At 43.3% G+C, this 16714-nt stretch overlaps 1 protein-coding gene across 4 annotated transcripts in view; it reads right to left on the bottom strand.

The window, feature by feature from the left end:
- LOC123761378 (tRNA:m(4)X modification enzyme TRM13 homolog) overlaps window positions 1-16286 on the bottom strand; it is a 31891-nt gene extending 15605 nt beyond the window's left edge. The window contains exons 1-6 of one of the 4 annotated variants that reach the window (XM_045747384.2): window positions 15856-16286; window positions 8955-9081; window positions 5070-5116; window positions 3341-3534; window positions 2908-3102; window positions 296-407 (exon numbers count right to left, since the gene is read on the bottom strand). In XM_045747384.2, the coding sequence (XP_045603340.2) occupies window positions 296-407; window positions 2908-3102; window positions 3341-3534; window positions 5070-5116; window positions 8955-9074 (668 nt within the window). In that variant the 5' untranslated portion in view covers window positions 9075-9081; window positions 15856-16286. Of the gene's footprint in view, window positions 1-295; window positions 408-2907; window positions 3103-3340; window positions 3535-5069; window positions 5117-8954; window positions 9082-15387; window positions 15408-15699 lie in introns of those variants that run through there. The other 3 variants (XM_045747383.2, XM_045747385.2, XM_069313616.1) reach the window with 3 other exon arrangements.
- Window positions 16287-16714: the final 428 nt, after the last annotated feature.

Below are 16714 nucleotides of genomic sequence, written 5' to 3'. Positions count from 1 at the left end.
ATGGGGAGCCGGTCGGCCGAGCGGACAGCAAGCTGGACTTGTGATCCTGTGATCCCGGGCGCCGGCGAGAAACAATGGACAGAGTTTCTTTCAACCTATGCCCCTGTTACCTAGCAGTAAAATAGGTACCTGGGTGTTAGTCAGCTGTCACGGACTGCTTCCTGGGGGTGAAGGCCTGGTCGAGGACCAGGCTGCGAGGACACTAAAGCCCCGAAATCATCTCAAGATAACCTCAAGAAGATCTTTGACTAAATTAAAATCAATATACCAAACGTTGCCAAGAAATTATACTTACTTGTACCTGAGCTTTGCATCAAACTTGTATCTCTGGGCTCCTTTGTCCACTAGCACGAAGAGAGCTTTTGAAGTGTCAGATACTGCCTCCGTTAACCAATTTGTCAGCTGGCCTGTTTAATTACTCTAAATTAAGGTACCTGCTTGTGAACATAAGTTTACATTCAGAAAAGATTTCCATATTTAGTCTTTTAGTTACACCATCAAGATTTCTGTACTACAACTTCAAAATGTCTTGACAAACCTGAATACAATGGGAAATATGATTCTTAAATGCAGTGAGAATTAAATTCAAAAGTATACTGAAAATATTCATTCTATACAAGCAGTGAGACACACTGTATATAATACCCCTGAATGAAATGAGGCTGTTGTGACCATGTACTGTAGTACATGCTTCAAGGTCAAGCAGTGAGAGGTAGAGAAATATGATAAAAAACTTCCCAGTACATAATTATATATGGTTAGAGGATACTATACTCTCAGAAAATAAATAATAGAACTAGTCCAAATCCAGGGAGAAAGTTCCATATGCAAAAGTATCTCCACATTATTATTATTATTATAATCTGAGGAACTTTCCTGAGTAAACATTTTATGATACAGTATATGAATTTCTAATGGTAATATATATAACCAGAATACAACCAAATTAGAAGCTTGGGCCTTTTGAGAAAATTTAGCATCAAATAGTACATGAAAGATAAATAAAATATGAGAATTTGTATCTACTAAATATGACACGTAGCAAGACAGTCACACACAGTACAGTATTATATATTTATAGTCCCAATGCCTTACTTAATTACAGAAACCTCCTGGTAGCTAATTATCAAGCTTCCTTCACATGGTAACATGTAAAGGTATGAACCTGAAAAAACAGATAACAGAATGAATAAAACACCATGGTCATGAGAGTGTCGTATCCAAGGAAGTGAGGGTACGAATGTCAGTCAAGTCTGAGATGACCGTGTAAGAGTGATGCAGAGATGCCAAGTGAAGCAACTCTGGTAAAATAATTATCAAAAGAAAGTGCTAAGCAATAACATATCAAGGCTGGAAAATACTAGCTGGTGAGGAATTGGATATAATGAACTAGCTAGACACTTAATTCCTTCCATGTAATGGAATGTTTCATGGCCATCCATGGTTGCCATATTATATTTAGCATTATCATAACAAACTGGTTATTGGAACTCTGTTTGATCAGAAACTATTGGTCCTCATAATAGCTGAAGACAACCCTAATCCTGATGCACCTGACTGCCACCAGAGGGAAGCCCAGGTCACCAGAGGCTCTAGCCAGCCCACCACATCATGAGCTGCATGCCAAGCCCACAGCCTAATGGGAAAGCAGCCCATGCCAAGCCCACAGCCTAATGGGAAAGCAGCCCATGCCAAGCCCACAACCTAATGGGAAAGCAGCCCATGCCAAGGACCACAACCTAATGGGAAAGAAAGGGCTAGGGCAAGGTTTGGAAACTACTAGGGGTCCACATGAAAAGGAAGTTCTGCATCATCACTAAATGTAGGGCATTTAGTGCCTGATTTGTGGGAGGGACTCCTCAGCAGGAGACTGGGATTACATGTGGAAGAAGAGACTGTGGCACAAGAACATCAGCCGCATACCAAAAGCCCTTGTGCAAGGAGGCCGAGGGACATCCCAAAAGTAACAAGAGGCCAACACACAGCTGGAGAGAAAGAGGCCCAGGAACTTTTGACACAGAGTTGACAACCAAGGCCTCGACCCCATGAGTGCAAGTAGTGGGAAAAAAATTATGCACTGAAAAAAAATAAAGTAGAATGCATCTGGTTAGATAAACAAAGTTTTATAACTAAACAGAGGCAGAGGTCTTATTCTCAGCTGAAAATTATCAAAAAAGGCTGTAGGTAAAGAAAATGAGCTACTAGTTTATAGGAATATAAACCATGCCTCCAGGCAAGGTCAGAAGATTCCCAACCTTATAGCTGGACGCTAGAACCAGGAGAAAAGCCACATTGAAAAAGAATCCACAACCACGGGAAACCCCAAAACAAAGAGAGGAAAAGAACTCTAAAACACTATCCAAAGATCAGAAAGGTTCTGGTGGAGTGTGAGCTGGCCAGAGATGATTAAATGCTGGACATAGCCAGAGGAGGAGGAGGGCTGATGACACATTAGTGAGTGAGGCTTTGTCAAAAGCACCCTTTACAGGGCAATAGTAATGCACACATAAGGCTTCAACTGGCAATCCACTGAGAAGCAAGAAAGGAAGGATAACACTACAAAAATTCACAGGTAGGAGAGGTGCCAAAAAGAGAGGAAAAGGGGGAAGGTCTCTGAAATTAAGTCAGTGTAGTCTAAATCCAGACACACACACACACACAATGAATCTGGAAAATACATCATGAAGTGCACAAAACTATGGACCCCAAACACAAGGGCAAAACTTGTACTACTCAAAGGATATTCACAGACTGAACTATATACTGTATACCTGTCTAGCCATATACATGATTAATGGCTAACTGAATACTATATATACCTCTTTAATCCTACTTATGAATTAAACTTCTACCTTTATCTTTTATATTAGCTAAATGGCAAATAATACATTTGTATTTTCTACCAACCTCTGCCAGCACCAAACTCAACAAAGCAGGTTGGTATGGTGGATGTATTAAGTAGCCCAACACTCTCTAAATGGCCAAGAATCGAGGAGTTCTGGCTCAAATGTCGCACTACGCTGGGGCCATAACCTGGTGTTGTTATCTCCTTCTCCAAGCTTGCATGACTCAAGACTGATTCTTTGATATTTCCAACATTTTCTAAAAATAGAATCAATTAGGAACAGTATGAAGGAAAAATAACAATATGTACAAGAAAATATTAGAATAATTATATAGTAGAAAAAATTCATAATTTTTTGTTAAAAATGAGTGTAAGAACAACTGGCTGCTAACCCATTGCATTAACTACTGCACTATAGGTCACCAATATCTACAAATTGTACTGTAACTCACTCACTCACTCTCTCTTTACATCAGAATTATGTATTTCACATACCTTTGTGAACTGCCTCAACTTTGGCAATGAGGGATAACAGCTCTGGGTCTGTCAATGAAGACAATGGAATTCTTGGAGGTTCTTCTAGGACACCATCTCTGAGGTTAATGTTGCGACTCACATACGACAGGCCAGTCTTCTCCCGAGCATTACAAATTGCCAAGTGGTGCTCCAACCGGTGCTCAAAGCAGGAGCTAAAAGCATAAAGTGGAACATAACCTATGATGGCTAAACAGTCATTATTTTAATGCATTTACTGTAAACCATATTTTCAAATAAAAATACTCAAGGATAGCAATACATTTTACTTATTTAAAGATGTGCACACACTCCAACTGATCAGCAGTTCCTGATTGTACTACCAAATATTCTATGCTTGGCTACTTATTGTAGCACTGTATGTATAGGTCAAAGGTTATGAGTGGTGTACCAGGATACAGAAATGTAAAGTATTGGACACAATAAAACCAAAGTTTACTGTATACAATAACTCAATTATTTAATTAGGATTGTAGAAAGACTTCAGATAAATATAGCCACCAAGTCAACAGTACTGATTTCAGGGAAAGTAAAGAGTACTATCATGCTGACAAATAAAGGGTTCTGAGCTAAGACAATTATAATAGAGTACTCCTATTGTCCTGTTGCTGCAATGTGTCGTCACTTGTACACTACTCACACTACTAGGACGGATGTTGTTTATTAACTTGAGATATAGTGTCCCTTGCTCTAGTGCCTGGCTCTCCCCGGTCATCTAGAGTTCAGTTTACCCAGAGTGCTCTAACTTTGCTCCCATTATGTTCGTTGCTTTGACAGTGTTCTTTGCCAAAATGTTTACAGCTCTTATTCTGGTTTCGAGTTCTTGGCACTCCAATAGAGTATTGGCCTGTATTTGCTGGATGTTCCATGGCTACAGTGCACTTGTGTGGTGCTTGAGCACCTGGCATGCACCTGATACTCCTTCACCTCAAGCCCTGCGCCTCTGCTTTCTATTGTAAGTGAGCTATTTCAAGTATTTTCTGGTTATGATACAGTAATCCCATGTTCCTTCTTTTTTATTGGATAGTTACTGAATGGACCTGCCCAGAAATCATGCAGTAAATGTAATTAATAGCCCTTTTCTAGCTGTCTCCTCAGTAGCTCCATGTTCTTGATCAGTCTCTCCCTCTTAACATGAGTGAGGTGGGTGGTGGGCCACGACCCTAGACGACATGTGATGCTAGCTGGTGGCAGCCGAGGGAGCTGGGGCCGAGGTTGTTTGCATGCAGTAAATTATCGCTTGCCTTTTTTCATTATTTTAATTTATTCATTTCAAGCTGTGCTTCTTATTGCTTCATCTACATTTTCAGGATTATTTCTTTAGTTTTGAGTAGATTTCTGAGCCTCAGGTTCCCCTCTCACTTCACATAGAGCCAGATTTTGGGCTTTGATCCCAATAAGGTGGTGTGGGTTTTTCATAGACCTGGCACATTTCTGAAGGATTACTGTAGCTGTACCAGTGCGTAAGCACCGGAGAACGAGTAAAGGGGCGATAAAGAGAATTTCATTCCAGAAATGCCTCCCAATTTATTCGTTTCAGATTAAATTCCCTCATTGCCAACAATTTGATTTTATCCTGATTTTTCAAATGCCAAACAAAAGGAAAAACCAAATATAATATCCTTGCAAAACAAAAAACAAAAAGTGAGCACATGTGGCTTTATTACTAATTGTCAATCAAGGTTCTTACTGTTTTGGATCTAGTGGACAAGAAATTCTCTTGAACTGGTTCTTTTCCTGAAAAAAAAATGTTTCATATTAAAATTATTATTCATTTGGTTTGGCAATAGGCAGGACCTGAAATATAAATCAATATTCTAATTAATGACAAATTTTGCCTATTTAAAACCTGGAATATTTTTGCAAATATTGCCTATTTTGTTATTAAAATTGAGTGAAAATAGATGGTAATCACTTGAATTAAATTCATCACCAATCAGTATGTTATTTACAACATTCTTGGCATGTGAACCATTTGAAACTGCACTTACCAACACGTTATTGCACAAACTTTGTGCAGATTTCACTGGGAAAAATAAAATCACCAGCCATAATAACCTCAACTTCACTGCTAATTTCTCCTATTTGATTAAATACTTTAGTATTTGATCAAATATATGTACTATATATTCAGCGATTAAAATAAATGTACTGTAATTTCTTTAATAAAGTCCCCATGCAATTCCCATTGCTTAGTAGTAAAGCACTTGCTCGGGGCTTTTTGAGCGCTTTGGCCTTGTTTTGTATCCTGGCCGGGGAGGATTGACCGGGATTGATCATCCAGCACTGAATGGGTACCTGGTTGTTAAACGATTTGTCGGGTTATATTTCGGGGAAAATTAGGATTAAGGACTTGCCCAAAATGCTATGCGTACTAGTGACTTTACAAGAATGTAAGACCTCTTGAATACAGTATATATAAATAATAATAATAATCATAAAAAAACTGCATTGAATGTAATGAAATGCCATTTTCTGGTTGAGTCTTGGAGGCTCCCTGGAGCTATCCCGGCTGATAGGGATAGTCCTAACTTTTGGCATCAGTTGATGTGGGTGGAGTTCTAGGCCTACTGGGGACCACAGCCAGAACCTGGCCCCCTCAGAGAGGCACAAGGAGCAATGGCCTATAGAAATGCACATGTGACTGTGGAGTATTCTATATCTGCCATCGGCCGGGTCATCCAGAAAGGTAAGTCCCCCAAAACAAACCCGTATTCTGGTGAAAACAATAAAAATAGACAAACTAGTGGACAGAACTCCCCAAATAAAAATGAGAAAACAAGCATGATGTCACATGAGCCGCGCAGCACGTCTGCGCAGCTCCCCCCTCCCCGGGAAGGGTGAAGGGAGAGCCCCAGACCCCTGTGCCGGCAACCCACATCGCAGTTCAGAGACTGGATATCAAAATACGCGAAAAATTGCCGACCAGAGGGAGGGAGGGTTACCGGGAAGCCCCCGGGACTCACCCAGAAAATGGAGTTTCATTACATTCAACACTGGTTTTTTGGGGCAAGCCCCTATGGCTTCCCGGAGTTACTTCACCAAAGACAAAATAAGAAAGGGAAATTACCCAGGAGGCAGTCGGTGCTCCACACCTCAATTCAAAGTCAAGCAGACTACAGCCACCGACCCAAAGCGACACAGGCCCGACTAGGCCAAGGAACATTTACGAGGTAGCATGCAGCCAGGATCCTGTTCGACCGCCAAAATCCCCATGCCCGAATGTCAGCCCAGGACATGTTTCCAAAGACGGCAGCAAGAACAGTAAACTTACAAACGTCATGGGCCCTGGCATGACCCCTCTGGGAGGAACCGACCCGGGACCTCCGGAGAATCAACAAGTCAGACATAGGGCGGCAGCTGGAGGAAGCCGCTTGCATATATTGTTCGACCGCAGAAGCTGCAAATAATAAAGGACAAAAGGGCGAAGACAATCTAAGAGTCAGGGACCAAGCGGATTCCAAGGAGAAAGCGAGCACCACCTGCTGACACGTGAGGCATGCAGCGAAAAACAGCAACACCGCATCCGCAGGATCAGTGCAAATAGATCCTGCTTCAAAAATGCAGATGACACGTGAGCATCCAAAGCCAAGGCGCTAGACCCTGGAACGACCCCAAGCGCCTTTACATCCTCCATAAGCCAATCGGAAGACAGCTCAAGGAGGGGAAAAGAAACGCATTACCGAAGCCAACAAGCCCCGAGTGCGCAAGACCTCAGCCACAAGCGCAGCCGACATAGAGGGAGCCTGCACATGAAGCTGAACCGCACCAACATCCCACAGAAGAGCTAGAGTGAAAAGGCACTCATAGAGGTGTGCAAAATTGCCCCCTAGGTAAACCTAGACCACAGTCAATACCTCACACCATTCAAATGTGTGGATACGACAGAAGGTTTCTGTGGATGCTTCCCAAGCATCCAGCGAAAACATAGTAGTCCCGCAAGCCAGGGCAACTCCGGAACCTCATAATGAACCCAGTATGGAGACGAAGACCCAAACCTGAAGGAAGATGGATCCATTATAGAGGCATACACCGGGACGTACATGAGGTAAGCCGCAATGGCTGCCCGCACTTCAGCCGGAGAGATGTGGGAAGCCGAAAACCTTCAAAAGGATGGAACCAAAGGACCCCCAGGGACATAGAACCGAACCTAGGGAGGAACCAAACCCAAATACATCTCGTACACAGAGGGGAAAGGAAAACCCCACTCCTTGTAACAGCATACCCCGCTCGGAGGATTGGGAAAACCCAGGCAGCAACCGAAACTGCCATCATCAGATTAGGTGAACTGAGTCACAAACAAGCAACAAAACTCGCAGGACTCGGGGTCGAATGTGTCACTGACCCAACAGGCGGCATGATGGAGGCAAAAACAATGAGCGTTGCCTTGAGATAAGGGGGACAGAGCAACCCTCAAACTCGCAATAAGCGAGAGGGGACTGAGGGGTCACATCCATTGAACTTGAGCATTCCCGCGGGGTTTCCCAGGGCCCCTAGACTGGGTCTGCTAAGGGTTATCCCAGGCAGGGTACTGCTAACCAGTGCCCAAGCTACCAATCAACACTGCTAATGCTGAACCCCTGGGACGTGTCCACTCACGAGGGCGAAGCAGGGGGGTACCACCAAACACAAACAACCCTAGTATAAAGGGGGAAGGAACACCAAGGCAGAGCCCCCACCAGGCAAAAAGAAAAGAAAAACCTCGCAAGAGGACAGCGTACCCAGAGGGAACAGAGCTGGTCGCTTTTACAGGTGAAAACTAGCTATGCAGTACCCCGTGCCCCGAACACTGCAATAACTATCACTTACCCCAAGGCAAACTAGGGAGGAAACCCCCAAAACACTCAGGGCAGTCAATCGCCAAGCAGCAAAAGACCAACAGAGGTAGACCCAAGGTGACTCGTGGAAGGGAACCCCATGCTTCTAGGGCGGTACTTATAGGGCACTCAGGGAAGGTAACCCTAAGTACATGCAGCCCGAGTACCTGTGAATATTACTCCCAGCTCACACACCACCATAAGAGCAGTACTCAACAGAGGACAGCATAACGAAAGTCTAAGCTGGAGCCACAACAACCAAGCCGTATCCCATCAGCCGAAGAACTGTGGTGTGGATTGCCGGAGCGGGGGTCTGGGGCTCCCTCTTCCCCCTCCCGTGGAGGGAAGGAGTTGCGCAGACGTGTGGCGCGGCTCGTGTGATGTCATGCTTGTTTGCTCGTTTTCATTTGGGGAGTTCTGTCCATTAGTTTATCTATTTTTATTGTTTTCACCAGAATAGGGGAGTGTTTTGGGGGCACTTAACTTTCTGGGTGCCTGTCCCGGTTGATAGCAGATATAGAATGCTCCACAATAACATGAGCATTTCTATAGGCCATTGCTCCTCGTGCCTCCCTGAGGGGGTCAGGTTCTGTCTGTGGTCCCTGGTAGGCCTAGAACTCCACCCACATTGACTGATGTCAAAAGTTAGGACTATTCCTATCAACCTTGATAGCTCCGGGAAGCCATAGGGGCTCCCCCCAGAAATAAAGTCAGAACACTGTGTGAGTATCAACAATATATTCATTTGAGTACTGTACCCCATTAAGGTGCTCTTCAACCAGGTGCTGCCCACAGTAGTGCTGTCCCACTTTAACCAACATCTTGCAGTACCGCTTTTTGCGCTTGACGTAAAATCTGCACGTTTTGTTTTGCTCCATAGTTCACCTGGAAAATAATTACTAGAATGATTACTAGAATACAGTAGTCGAATACCAGTACAGCCTCGGTAAATGATGCATTCACACCATACCAAACCAGTTAATGCAGTAAAAAATTTAAATTTAAAAGCATAAAAATAGTACAAAAAGCACAAAAATTTGCCCTGCTCTAAAATACTGGTTTCTTAGTATTTCCCTTAAATGCTCCCTGAGCCAGGAGCCACTTGAATCACTATGACACCACCTCTATGCTAAGCTTTTGTGACAAATACCCCATCTGACAAGCATGATAAGGATCTTTGCAAATAAGAACATAAGGAAGGAAGAAACATAAAGATTTGCAAAGGATCTTTGCAAATAAGAACATAAGAAGGAAGGAAGAAAGGAAGTCCTACAGAAGTTCTATTGACCCATGTGAGGGAGCTCCTATTTACTATACTGTATACTCAGCTAAACTCACTCATACAGCACAGTACTATACTTATATACTGTATACATATACAGTACAGTATTTATAACTTTGCTTGAAGCAAAGCAAGCCTACATCTATCATGTTATGTAATGATTTTGTTGATGCTCTAAGATGGATATCAAGTTGTCAGTAGTCTATACCTGTGTGTAAGGTGGTTGCAGTGGAGACAGGGAAAGCACATTTGCTTCCACTTCCAATCTCTCCATCTGAGTACAGTGCATGACTCCAAGACACAAACAAACAAACAAACATTCTGCAACACATTCACTCACCAAAGCATACACCTGTGAGTCATAGTCTAAATTAGACTATGGCCTGAGAAAGGGCTCGCAATGGTTTTTAGCAAAGGTGATGTTGCCTCGCAAATCTGCTATCCTTCTGCACAAGCATATTCGAGGCAGTTCATAACAATAACAATTATGTCAATCTTGACCGAGAGATTGGATCTATATGGACACTGCTCAGATTGGGCCAAAAGACTCACTGTGGTGACTCCTGTTTCTTATATTCTAATGGTAGGGAAGGGAAGTATCAGGAGAAAGCACCAAGCCATTACAATTATATAGCATTGGGAAGGGGGGTCTGGATAAGGATTTGTGATGGGATAGGGGGGGAGGGGTAAGGAATGGTGCCCAGCCAAGTGGAACGGTCGAGGATTGAACGCTGACCTGTATGAAGCAAGTCCATCGCTCTACTGTCCAGCCCAAGTGGTTGGGAGAGTACTCACCTAGCTGTGCTTGCGGGAGTTGAACTCTGGCTCTTTGGGCCTGCCTCTCAAATGTCAATCAATTAATTGACCATTTTTCCACCCCCTCCCCCAGGAAGCAGCTCATAGCAGCTGTCTAACTCCCAGGTACCTATTTACTGCTGCTAGGTGAACAGGAGGATCAGGGTGAAAGAAACTGCCCATTTGTTTCCACCTCTGTCCGTGGGTCGATCCCCGAACCCTATGACTACGAATCCCGAGTGCTGTTCACTCAGCCGTCAGGCCCCTAGTGTTTTCTAATGGTAATGACTGACTGATAGAATTGGAGGCGATGACTGACTGATGCTTACCTAACAATGACTACTTGGGAGTGAGATCTAGCCCTCTATGCTCTGTCTCCTTTCCATTTATACCTGGCAGAATAATTACCTCTCAACATTGACATTTTCCTCATACTTTTTTTTTATGGATGGAATTAGCTTTAACACCCCCATCATTTAATGCATTCCACTTGCCGACCACCAAAACAGGAAACAAGAATTTTCATCCCTGCGTCTGGGATGCTCCCTGACGCAGGTTCAAATCCTTGTCACGGCCCTTGTGGATTTGTTCATTTGATGCATCACGTTATTGTGATTTCTGTGTGTATTGACATGTATAAGCTCATGGCTTTTGCGAGGTCCTTTACATAAATTTAAAGAGCAATCTACCCATCCTTCTTTCCTCTCGTCTTATTTTGGTGACCTTGTTAATGAATTCAATTGTTTGTTAAGCATAATTTTCCTCTCTGAATCCATGTTGTGTGTGTGTGTGTGTTATAAAAGTTACTCTTCCAAAATGTTCTACAATACTTTTTCTGATGACCTTTTCAATCGCCATGTTAATGACACTGATCTATTGATTAGTGCTTCATGTCTTTAACTTTCTTGAATATTGGAACTACATTTGCCTTTTTACAGATTTCTGGTAGCTCTCCATTCTCTAGTGTAATTTTGAATGCTATAGTTTATGGGTAAATTCCTGCAGCTTCTTTCAGTAACCAAGGTGATATCTGGTCTGGTCATACTTGCTGCATACATTCATACATACATACTGCATCAGTTCCTCCAGGCATCTTTTTACCACTTCTACATTAACTATATTTCTGTCTAGTGTTGCTTCTGGTCATCTGTTGTCACCATTCTGGTTCTGGTTTGAAGACCTCCAGGAACGTCTTGTTGAGTGAAGACTGTCCGAAGGTTCTGAAGGTGAAGTCTGCCAAAAGGCTTTGAAGGTGATGCCCTGTAAATAAGGCGCAGGAAATGAAGACCAGCCAAAAAGGCACTAGAAGTACTCGCCTAGTTGTGCTTGCAGGGTTTGAGCTTTGGCTCTTTGGTTCCGCTTCTCGTCTGTTAATTAATCAACTGGTGTACAGATTCTTAAGCCTATTGGGCTCTATCAAATCTACATTTTAAACTGTGTATGGAGTCTGCTTCCACCACAACACAACAAATGCATTCCATTTATTAAGTACTCTGACACTGAACAAATTCTTTCTAATGTTTCTGTGGCTCATTTGTTTACTAAGTTTCCACCTGTGTCCCCCTTGTTTACACCCATGCTAAATAGTCTGTCATTGTCCACCCTGTCAATTCCTCTGAGAATTTTGCAGGTGGTAATCATGTTTCCCTTTACTCTTCTGTCTTCCAGGGACGTGAGGTTTACAGTAATTTCCATAGCTCATACCTCTCAGTTTTGGGACTAGTCTGGTGGCATATATCTGAATCTTCTCTAACTTTGTCTTGTGTTTAACTAGGTATGGGCTCCAGGCTAGAGCTGCAGACTCCAAGACTGGTCTGACATAAGTGGTATACAAAGGTTCTGAATGATTCCTTACACAAGTTTCTAAGGCAGTTCTTATGTTGGTCAATCAAGCATATGCAGCTGATGATATCCTTGATGTGGGCTTCTAGGGACAGGTTCGGTGTGGTATCAACCCCCAGATCTTTCTATTTGACTCATTCAGGATTTCACCTCCCAGATGGTACCTTGTGTTCAGCCTCCTGCTCCCTTCACCTAATTTCATTACTTTATATTTCCCGAGTTAAACTTTAGTAGCCATTTTCTAGACCATTCCTCCAGTTTGTCCAGGTCATCTTGTAGTCTCTGTCTATCTTCATCTGTCTTGATTCTTCTCATAATTTTTGCATCATCAACAAACATTGTGAGGAATGAGTCTATACCTTCTGGAAGATCATTTACATATAATCAGAAACAAAATGGGGGCAAGTACAGAGCCCCGTAGCACTGGTGACATCTCACCACTCTGATGTCTCCCCATCACAGTTACTCACCGTTTCTTGTTGCTTAGATACTCCCTTATCCACTGGAGCACCTCACCTTTTACTTCTGCCTGTTTCTCCAATATTTGTAACAGCCTCTTATGGGGTACTGTGTCAAATACATTCTGACAGTCTAAGAAAATGCTGTCTGCCCCACCCTTCTCTTTCTTGCCTAATTTTTGTCGCCTGGTCATAGAATTTTATTAAACCTGTTAGGCACAATTTACCACCCCTAAGACCATGCTGGTGGTTTGATACAAGGCTACTACTTTTAGATGTTCTACGAGCCTTTTCCTCACGATCTTCTCCCTCACCTTGCATGGTATACAATTTAGGTAAACTGCCCTGTACTGTAGTTCAATGCCTCTTGCCTGTCACTGTTTTTGTATATTGGGACTACATTAGATACCTGGTTGATGGGGTTCTGGGAGTTCTTCTACTCCCCAAGCCCGGCCCGAGGCCAGGCTCGACTTGTGAGAGTTTGGTCCACCAGGCTGTTGCTTGGAGCGGCCCGCAGGGCCACGTACCCACCACAGCCCGGCTGATCCGGAACTTCTCTTAGAAAACCGTCCAGTTTTCTCTTGAAGATGTCCACGGTTGTTCCGGCAATATTTCTTATGCTCGCTGGGAGGACGTTGAACAACCGCGGACCCCTGATGTTTATACAGTGCTCTCTGATTGTGCCTATGGCACCTCTGCTCTTCACAGGTTTAATCTTGCATTTTCTTCCATATCGTTCACTCCAGTACGTTGTTATTTTACTGTGTAGATTTGGGACCTGACCCTCCAGTATTTTCCAGGTGTATATTATTTGGTATCTCTCTCGTCTCCTTTCTAGAGAGTACATTTGGAGAGCTTTGAGACGATCCCAATAATTTAGGTGTTTTATCTCGTCTATGCGTGCCGTATATGTTCTCTGTATTCCCTCTATTTCAGCAATCTCTCCTGCTCTGAAGGGGGAAGTGAGTACTGAGCAGTACTCGAGACGGGACAGCACAAGTGACTTGAAGAGTACAACCATTGTGATGGGATCCCTGGATTTGAAAGTTCTCGTAATCCATCCGATCATTTTTCTGGCTGACGCGATATTTGCTTGGTTATGCTCCCTAAACGTTAGATCGTCGGACATCATTATTCCCAAATCCTTGACATGCTGTTTTCCTACTATGGGAAGATTCGATTGTGTTTTGTACCCTGTATTATGTTTCAGATCCTCATTTTTGCCGTACCTGAGTACCTGAAATTTATCACTGTTAAACATCATGTTATTTTCTGCTGCCCAATCAAAAACTTTGTTGACATCTGCTTGTAGTTTTTCAATGTCTTCAGCAGAGGTAATTTTCATGCTGATTTTTGTGTCATCTGCAAAGGACGACACGAAGCTGTGGCGTGTATTTTTGTCTATATCAGATATGAGAATAAGGAACAGTAGCGGTGCAAGGACTGTACCTTGAGGTACAGAGCTTTTAACATCGCTTGGACTCGATTTTATCTGATTGACTGTTACTCTTTGTGTTCTGTTCGACAGGAAATTGAGTATCCAGCGTCCTACTTTTCCAGTTATTCCCATTGACCTCATTTTGTGAGCTATCACCCCATGGTCACATTTGTCGAACGCCTTTGCAAAGTCTGTGTATACAACATCTGCATTTTGCTTTTCTTCTAGGGCTTCTGTGATTTTGTCATAGTGGTTGAGTAACTGTGACAGACAGGATCTTCCCGCTCTAAATCCATGTTGTCCTGGATTGTGCAATTCATTGTTTTCCATAAAACTAGAAATTTGATTCCTAATCACTCTTTCAAACACTTTTATTATGTGTGATGTTAGTGCAACTGGCCTATTAGCTGTCTTTCAGCTTTCCGGTAAGTCTTCTGTTTCCAGTGACCTGTTATACTCCATAGACTGGCATACTTAGTGCTTCTGCACCCTCTTTTAGTATCCATGGTATGATTCTGTTAGGCCCAACAGCCTTTGTCACATTCAGTTCCAACAGATTCCTTTTGACCTTATCACTGGTGAGCTCAAATTCCTCCAAGGTTGCTTGGTTTACCGCCTCATCTCTTAGTATAGGGGAATCTGCTTGCTCTATTGTGAAGACCTCCTGGAATCTCTTGTTGAGTTCTTCACATCTATCTGGACCTAAAAATGGCTTTTGACAGAGTTACACATGAGAGGTTGTTCTGGAAACTGGAACATATTGGAGGGGTGACAGGTAAGCTTCTAACATGGATGAAAAATTTCCTGATAGAAAAATGAGGGCAGTAATCAGAGGCAACGTATCAGACTGGAGAAATGTTACAGGTGGAGTACCACAGGGTTCAGTTCTTGCAACAGTAATGTTCATTGTCTACATAAACGATCTACGAGATGGAATACAAAATTATATGAACCTATTTGCTGAGGATGCTAAGATAATAGGGAAGATAAGAAACTTAGATGATTGTCATGCCCTTCAAGAAGACCTGGAGAAAATAAGTGTATGGAGCACCACTTGGCAAATGGAATTTAATGTGAATAAATGCCATGTTTATGGAATGTGGAATAGGAGAACATAGACTCCCACACAACCTATAAATTATTTGAGAATTTTTTAAAGAAGTTTGATAAAGAAAGAGATCTAGGGGTTATCTTGAGGTTATCTCGAGATGATTTCGCGGCCTAGCGTCCCCGCTAAGTGATGACAGTATGAAGGTACTGAAAGCGATGACTGACTGATGGTGGTGGAAGCGATGACTGACCAACGGTGGTGGAAGCGATGACTGACCGACGGTGGTGGAAGCGTTGACTGACTGATGGTGGTGGAAATGACTGACCGATGGTGGTGGAAGCGATGACAGTACAAAGGTGCTGGAAGCGATGACAGTACAAAGGTGCTGGAAGCGATGACAGTACAAAGGTGCTGGAAGCAATGACAGTCCGAAGGTGCTGGAAGCGATGACTGACCGATGATGGTGGAAGGGATGACTGACCGATGATGGTGGAAGGGATGACTGACCGATGGTGGTGGAAGGGATGACTGACCGATGATGGTGGAAGGGATGAGTGACCGATGGTGGTGGAAGGGATGACTGACCGATGGTGGTGGAAGGGATGATTGACCGATGGTGGTGGAAGGGATGATTGACCGATGGTGGTGGAAGCGATGACAGTCCGAAGGTGCTGGAAGCGATGACTGACCGATGGTGGTGGAAGGGATGATTGACCGATGGTGGTGGAAGGGATGATTGACCGATGGTGGTGGAAGAGATGATTGACCGATGGTGGTGGAAGTGATGACTGACCGATGGTGATTGAAGTGTGAAGGTACCTTCTGGCAGGAGTACTGCAGGCAGGCAGCAGAGGTTCTCTTCTTTAAGGTACCGTGCCGTTTGCGTCAAGGGTTCCACCTCCTCCCGACGACTGCAAGAGTGGTGTCAGGAGACGCGTCACAATGCCACTTCGGGCACATATGATCCCACGATCGTCCTCATCCCTAAATCATCAACAATGCCACTTTCCTGTTCATTAGGCAAGGCTTGGAAGTCGTTCTTTTCAGCGGATGGAAGGGCGACGACTAAACGAGACAAGTTTAAGAATTACGCCTTAGTGTCATTGTTGGTATGAAGGGCAGCGATGGGAACTAAGACGTGATGGGCTTGACAGCGAGGGGCAGCATGTTGTGTTTACTACGTCAGCTGATCCTTCTTGCTCCTGTAGGCGGGCTCTCGTTTTCTATGGTTCATTGTCCGGTGTTTGGAGTTTTATTTATAAATTTTTATTTATTTATTTATTTGCAAGAATGTACATTGGGTTCATGAGAGTACAGAGACTTGAAGTTTTACATTCTTGTAAAGCCACTAGTACGCATAGCGTTTCGGGCAGCTAGTTTTTTTTGGCTTACTGAAGATATTTAGTCGATATTTTGGTAATTTAATATTTTATACGTAAGTGAGAGATCTCTCTCTAATCTATTCTCGGTAACGAAAGGTATTTTGAGGGTGATAAGTACTTGTTTGAAATTAATTCTGCCTCTGGCACTAATTGCCTTCTCCACTGTCTGAGACAGTGAAGGAGGTAATGTTCAATTGCCTCTGGAACATGGGTAGGGACACAAGATTCCATTTGATTGATTGATTGATAAAGATTAAGCCACGCAAGAGG

This window comes from Procambarus clarkii, chromosome 7 (assembly GCF_040958095.1).
Source record: "Procambarus clarkii isolate CNS0578487 chromosome 7, FALCON_Pclarkii_2.0, whole genome shotgun sequence".
Lineage (NCBI taxonomy): Eukaryota > Metazoa > Arthropoda > Malacostraca > Decapoda > Cambaridae > Procambarus > Procambarus clarkii.
Note: the sequence above shows the minus strand (reverse complement) of the source record. Positions and strands in the feature narration are given on the sequence as shown.